This window comes from Leuciscus leuciscus (assembly GCF_965113295.1).
Source record: "Leuciscus leuciscus genome assembly, chromosome: 1".
Classification (NCBI taxonomy): domain Eukaryota; kingdom Metazoa; phylum Chordata; class Actinopteri; order Cypriniformes; family Leuciscidae; genus Leuciscus; species Leuciscus leuciscus.
Genome location: NC_138725.1, coordinates 1735959 through 1743908, shown reverse-complemented (window position 1 = coordinate 1743908; position 7950 = coordinate 1735959). Strand labels below are relative to the sequence as shown.

At 36.0% G+C, this 7950-nt stretch overlaps 1 protein-coding gene across 1 annotated transcript; it reads left to right on the top strand.

The window, feature by feature from the left end:
- Positions 1 to 4059: 4059 nt before the first annotated feature.
- Positions 4060 to 6424, top strand: LOC309505549 (interferon-induced protein 44-like; the record flags this gene model as incomplete). Its single annotated transcript, XM_082178949.1, has 7 exons — positions 4060 to 4129; positions 4255 to 4288; positions 4945 to 5137; positions 5264 to 5410; positions 5505 to 5643; positions 6010 to 6110; positions 6227 to 6424. 7 exons carry the CDS (start codon positions 4060 to 4062, stop codon positions 6395 to 6397), a joined length of 855 nt encoding a protein of 284 aa, XP_082035075.1. The 3' UTR covers positions 6398 to 6424.
- Between the last annotated feature and the right edge of the window lie 1526 nt (positions 6425 to 7950).

Sequence of the window (7950 nt, the reverse complement as noted above, 5' to 3'; positions counted from 1 at the left end):
GGCTCAGGTCAGGAAGCAGACAGACTGGCTAAACCGACTGTCTGCTAGCGGCCTCGCGTCACCAAGGTCAGATAAATCCCATCACATTAGCATGTGCATTAGCATTAGCATCTTCACCTAGATATCATCACATAGAGACTGTGTCTGTTCCCCGAATTAGGACATACAAAAAACTCCTAAACCCATTCAAAGGTAAAAATTGAATTGATGTTCAACAAATAAAAAACAGCTATAATACGGATGAGCAAATGCTGGTTGCTGAATATTCGATCCCTTACTCCAAAAGCACTTATTGTTAATGATATGATTACAGATAATAACCTAGATATGCTGTGTTTGACAGAAACCTGGCTAAAACCAAATGATTACATTACTTTAAATGAGTCCACCCCGCAAGATTACTGTTATAAACATGAGCCTCGTCTGAAACGCAAAGGGGGAGGTGTTGCTGTAATCTATAGTAATATTTCCAAAACCACTAAGAAATCAAGTTTTAAATATAATTCTTTTGAAGTGTTAGTGCTTAATGTAAAAATATATAGTGTAAATGATAAATCATGTTTGAGATTTATGCTGGCTACTGTATACAGGCCACCAGGGCACCATACAGACTTTATCAAAGAATTTGCTGATTTTCTATCAGAATTAGTACTGGCTGCAGATAAAGTACTAATTGTTGGTGATTTTAATATACATGTAGATAATGAAAAAGATGCATTGGGATTGGCATTTAAAGACATTGTAAACTCAATTGGAGTTAGACAACACATGTTGACACCTACTCATCGTCGTAATCATACTCTAGATCTAATATTATCACATGGAATAGATGTCGATGCCGTTGAAATTCTGCAGCAGAGCGATGGGGATCTCAGATCATTATCTAGTCTCGTGTAAATTACATTTAGCCAAGACTGCAAAGCCGACTCCGTGTTTCAAATATCTAAATATTGCTTTATTAATAATCTTCCTGATCAGTTTCATCATCTCAGCATCCCGGATAGCTTAGAATAACTAGATATTGCAACAGAAACTTTTAACTCTCTCTTTTCCAGCACTTTAGACACAGCTGCTCCTTTGCGCTTAAAGAACATTAAAGAAAATAGTCCAACGCCGTGGTACAACGAGCACACTCGGGCCCTTAAGAGAGCAGCCAGAAAAATGGAGCGCAACTGGAAGAAAACAAAACTAGAGGTATTTCGCATTTCATGGAAGGAGAGCTCAATTACTTACAGAGAGGCTTTAAAAGCTGCTAGATCTGCTTATTTTTCAAACCTATTAGAAGAAAATCACCTTGGCAGATGCTTACTCCGAAACATCATCAACACGGGAGAAAAACAATGCACCTTAACCAGCGAACCTTCACGTTAAGAGCTTGCTCAAGCACTGCGGAGCTAAACCATTTAGTGCTTTGTAAGTAATCAGCAATATTTTAAAATGTATACGATGTTTAATAGGGAGCCAGTGCAGTGTTGACAGAACCGGGCTAATATCGTCATACGTCCCAGATCTGGTAAACCAGCTAGCTCAGTAAGTAAACTTTATTTAAATGGCACATTAATATACAGAAGAGATGGACATGATTTAAAACCATGAGAGAAAGTGCAAGGCAGTGTCAAGAGGCAGCTGATTCCATAGGCGAGTTTTGGTTTTCATGATGAGACATGACATGTGAAGTATGAAAAAAAACTTTCAGTTTAAGTGTGTTCACATACATTTCATGATGAAACTCACAAACCGCTTCTTCAGGTGGCGATTTATGAATGTATGCAAGATAGGAGCGTTATGGGGGATGGAGACGGTGATCATTTTCTGGTTTGACCCTTAAACTACACAATCGTTTGACCTCGAAAAACTTGAAATATTTGATATTTTTACATTAATTATTGTAGGCGACAAAATTATACACCAATATATAATTTTGTGAGGATAAAATTCCCATGCCCATTGTGTCTGTGTTTTGATTCCAAAGGTTTGAAAAAGCAATGAGCTACCGGCCGCGTCACAATAAAAACGTGTCCATTTTTCTTGGACACATGACACCTTGGGAATAAGAAGCTGTTGTCTCACAACCTTTTTCCAGTTAACCAGGTGCGATTTCTCAAGAATACCTTATCATTCCTTAGGTAAATCATAAACCTAAGGCCACCCTTTTCCATGGGAACTGACAAAAATGCAGCGGTATTACTCAATCACAGTAGTGGGCATTTACATTGAAGTCTTAAATCAGACAAGTCCTAAAGTTTTTAAATCAAAGTGCTAAAATCAGGGTAGAAAATAACCTATGTATCAATGATGACAGTTTTGATGTAATTCTATTAACATTATAAGAACAACACAGGAAATAAAAATTGATGCATGGTCTCTATACATGAAACTACAAAAATGAAGCTAAAATCAGTGAGTGAAATGAGAAAATGTACAGGACAATTTTTTTTATTACCAGCCATTAAACAGAATTAGCAGAATGTTTCTTATCTTATTAGTAGGCTGGTGACTGACATATGACTGACTTATTGCTTAAATCAATAGTTAGGGGAATGAAAAATCCAATGATTTTCCAATGGAAATGGTTGTGCACTGGCCCACTTTCTGCTGACCACTAAAGGTTGCCCCAGGCCAAGAAAAGAAAACGATGCTGTGTCTCAACGTCCCCACAACAGTGTCAACTTGATGAATACGTAGATATGTATATAACAACAATAGTAGTAATAATAATCCTCATAATGATAATGTAATAACACCAAACCGTCTCATAATGTATATATTGTATATATATATTTTTTTTTTTTGGATTGTGTTATATAATAATGTTTTTCATCTACCTACCTACATCGTTATGTGCTAAAATTGTGTTTTCTCTCTGTTTCTCTTTTTTCTTCCTAGGGCTGTATCAGTGAGGGCTGACCAGGACCGGTTTCCAGGAGAGTGGGGTAAGTTTTAGTGGAGTAAATTAAGTAATTGTAATTGTAATGTGTGTGTGTTTTGCATGACTGAATGAGGCCTGGAGGGGAGAAGATAGTGTGTAGAGTCAGGAACTCAGCATGGGGGGAAGAGATGAGATTGTAACAGTTGTGTTGTGCTCTCTGTCCCTTAGATCTCTTCTTCAGATTAGTGAGTTTTATTGTTTTATTGCAGGTTAGAATTCTTGAATTCAGTCTTAGTTAAAGTCCATCCTTACACTCTGTTACCTTAAATGATCAGTTTATCAGTAAAGCTGCTTTGAAACAATCTACACTGTTAAAAGCGCTATATAAATCAAGATGACTTGACATACTGTGTATCTGACACATCGATTGGCAAGCCATCTACGTAAATGATTTATTTTGAAGTGCTTAATATAAAGAACATCTTATGTTTTAGACAACTTTGTGCACAGCTCATGCTGTGTGTTATTTTTCAGATGTGTTTACAACAAAGTATGTTGATTTAAACGATATTGTCCCATTCAAAGGGTTTGAAATTACATTCCACACAGAGAAGTTCTGCATGTACAGTGGTTAAAACAGTGCTGCATTTGTTTAGTACAAATGCGTAGTGAACCAAAAGACATGTACCGAAAACTTTTGGTACGAATACATGCACTGTTACACCCCTAATATCTAGTATATCTCCGCAAAGATAATAAAATTATGAAAACAATTCATAAAATGTTTTGGAAATTCCTATAGTGCTGGTTTAGACCCTACTCTGAAGTAGGAGCTAAATGAGTTCCTCCAAATGAAGTTCCTAGAGTTAAAATCATTCCTAGTTCCTGCGGAGCGAACACGCCTAAATCCTTTTATTATAAAGCGTCATCCAGAAATGCCAAATAGTTCTGTTCTGTAGGTGTGGATTTTAGGGGTGGTATTTAATTTGCATATGAATGTGTGACAAAGATAAACGTCAAACTGAAACTTAAAAAAAGTATAAAACTGGAATTTTGGTAGGAGCCTCGACACTGGTCTTCAGAGCTGCGGAGAGTGAGAAACAAGTTGCTTTCGCTTTGCCCTTAATTTTAGGGAGATATTGCTGATATAGATATTCATAATTTAGGAGGAAAACAACATAAAAACAAAGATGGGAAATAACTCCAGTGTCAATATAAATACGGCTAGAAGTTTGCTATCCACACGAGTGTCAAACCCAGGTAAGAGGATCATTTAATTCCAGATATGCAGTACAATATTTACATGAGTTGTATTAATATTTAATGGGGAGAACATAAAACAAAGAACATACCAAAGTAACTATGATCTATGTTTTTTCTTCTAGAACTGGACACACCATGGAGAGAATTTGATAGGACGTAAGTTGGTTGCTTAGTATCCTAGACTATATGTCATTTATGATGTTGATTATTTTCTAAGAGTTTTACATCATGGATAGTACTTATTTTCACCAACACCAAATGCATGTAGAAATAAGTCAATAACTTTTCTCTTTATTCCTGCTTATTTGTCCCTTGTATAATTAATTTTAAAGGCACATCAAAGCATTTAATTCACAGCTGAATATTAAAAATTTAATCTGAATACAAAATAAGAACTGATTATTAAAATAATAACCTCAACTCACCTAATGCACTTTCTGAATAAGCTGTTTTGAAGTGCAATTATAGTATTTCAGTAAGTTTTGAGTATAGTCACTATAATTTTTCTTTCTTTTTTTAACTTTTCTATTATTTGGGGAAATTATTTAAAATGTATAGCCTACTCATGGACATTTTTAAAGGTACACTGTGTAGGTTTTTAAGTATTTTATTAGCTAAAATCATGTCTTTATTCATAAATATGTCCTCATTGGTGTAAAATGACCTCTGCCAATGATCTGACTTATCCTCGTAAGCAAAAAAAATTCTTATCTTTGTTTATGGGACGGGTAAGTCCACGGAGGCTTCCATGTCACTATAGAAATATTATGCCCAGTATCCATTGTGTACAGAGTTGTCTTTTGTTTTGATAGTCAGAAAGAAGCCCTGAAAGATAATCTAGAAAACTTCACTCTGGATAATCCAGATGTAAAGGACATCAAGATCCTGGTAACTGGAGAAGTTGGAGCAGGAAAGTCCAGCTTTATTCTCTCAATCAATAATGCCTTTCAAGGGCGGATCACCTCTAGAGCGCTAGTGAATTCGCCTGGTGGTGACACACAAGTAGTAAGTATTTGTCACCTATACAGTAGTTGCATGTTGACCTGTAACCATTTTAGGTAATTGAATGAGGATTTCTGGGAAATTCTTTGCAAATATTTGTGCTTATATATATTTGGTCTTCATTTGTAGCTTAACGGATTCACCATCAAAAGTGGGAACAAATCTTTGCCCTTCGTCTTCACGGACATAATGGAAAAAGAACCTGATGCATTTGCTGGGTTACAAACAGATGACATCATCAATGCTGTGTTTCGAAACGTGAAGGATGGCTATGAAGTAATAAACCCCTATATTGTGATAACATTTCAACATAAAGTTTGTGTGCAATAGGTTTGACATTGAACATATTTTGCTGAATTTCCAATCTTAGTTCAATGCAGAGCAGCCACTCAACCTCCCCGGTCAGGCTTCCTGCCTGGTTTACGTCATAGCCGCAGATACAGCCCTATTCTCAGATGATAAACTTATTGACCAGCTGACGATCATCCGCAAGAGAATCAGTGAAGCGGGTAAATCTGACCACTGAATGTTTATGTTTTGTATGAGTTTGCATACATGTTTGGTTAGGGTGTGTGTGTGTGTGCGTGCGTGCGTGTGTGTGTGTGTGTGTGTGTGTGTGTGTGTGTGTGTGTGTGTGTGTGTGTGTGTGTTTTCAATGCATAGATGGACAAAATCCAGATACAGGCTGCATTTTAATGCCAAGTGCAAAGACGGCATGTTACAAAACTCAACTTTTCTGCATAATTATCTATATGACCCAGACAGTATGGGTCAGTAATGTAGATATGTACAACAAACTGCCACAATAATGCTCAAAGTTGTTGAGGGAAAAAACTTGTTATAGAACCTTTACATTGCCTCTGCATTTGCTGTAGGGATTCCTCAAGTGGTTGTGATGACCAAAGTGGATGAAGCATGTCCGCTGGTCAACAACGATCTAAGGAAGATCTACACTAGCAAGAAGATCAAAGAGAAGGTATGTGATATCATCCAAGTACATGTGCATGTTGCAAGTATATATTGCTCATGCTGATCTGATTTTGTCTAATAGCTACATGTAATTTTCTGACCTAACATTCTGTTCCTGGCCAGATGGAGTTGTGCAGTGACAAATTGGGTTTGCCATTGTCTCACATCTTCCCAGTGAAGAACTACCATAAGGAGATTAACACAGAGGATGACATTGATGTTCTGATACTAAAGGCATTTCAACAGATTGTTCAAATTGCCAACAATAATTTGGACAGTTGCTCCAAAAAATAAAAAAAATCACACACACCCACAGACGCGCACACACACACACACACACACACACACACACACACACACACACACACACACACACACACACACACACACACACACACACATAATATAGTTATTAGATCGTGGATTAAAATGACTATAGAATTATGTTTTGTGTGACTCAAAATCAAAAGTTGAAAATGAATAGAAAGATTTTTTTAAGAAAAGAAAAGTTATGATATAAAATCTTTCTACATTTAACATTAAAACTATTAAATTACATAAATATAATGGGACTAATATAGCACTAATATATACTAATCCTCCTAATATATGACAATCTTGTATTTTAGATTGTACAAAACATGTATTAACAAAATTACTTGTGCTTATTGAGATCTGTTGAATAAATCCCATTTAATCTTGAATTGTTCTTTTTTTTTCTTGACAAATACATGCATTAAGCCTGTCTTAAAAGAGTGAATTTGGGTATCTGGAGCAATCAGACTGAGAGAAAGCATACCTTTCTTGCAATTCATGTTGAAATGGCATCATTTCCCCTCCCATCTCATATTTGTTCCTTTGGGCTCCGTAGGATCCAAATGCAAGAAGTAAAACATATACTCTAGTATACTCTTCTTGGCATTTCACCTATGTTCTAGCTTGTTTCCCAGTCTAGCCTAATAAATCTGCAATTGTTTACTTTGAATTGTGTTGGTTCTGTAAAGAATTGCTTATGCTCCTCTAAATGTGCCTGTTAAATGCATGAATGTAAACTGAAATTGAGGAAGAACACTATTTAGCTGTGTGGATTTTAGTCCTTGGCGTTGACAATCAAATGCATATTATTTCAGCTACAATCAAGCAGCAAGATCAATCATTTCAAAATGATTTAGAAAGAGACTTTCATTCCAGCAGTTCCTAAGTAGGCTATATATTCCACAGACTGAAACAGTGGCAAGAATAAACATCAGAAGCAACATACGCCATAAGCGTAGGAAAAAAAATAGGATCTCCAAGATAATAAAAGGAGAAATCTTCGAAAAGTTCAGTTCAGTTTTACCATTAAAGGGGTGGTATAATGCCCTGTTCACAATATGTAAAATAAATCTCTGATGTCTTCAGAGTGTGTGTGTGAAGTTTTAGCTCAAAATAGCCCACAGATATTTTTATATAGCATGTTAACCTGATAAGATCCGGGGCCATTTTGGGGGATTTCCGCCTGGATTTGCCTACCCAAATTGAAAAGCCTGACATTTTGTCATTGCTTTGTCAAAATGGACAATGTTGGTGTCATTTTAACAGTGCTAAAAGTGATAAACATTTATGTATATGTTGTCTGAGCTGTAAGAAAAAAAAAAGAAAAAAAAAAGTGGCCTCTAGATTTTTTGTTTCCTCTAGATGCCAGCAAACACTGGCTTTTTTTTTTTTTCTGTATAATAAAAAATGAAAAAGATGTTCATATTAATCTGAATTTCCACCTACCCAAATCTAAACTCTGCCCATACCCATATCCAGTGGTATATATGCAATATTCCAGTGTAATTTTACAGAAAACCCTTTAAAATGAT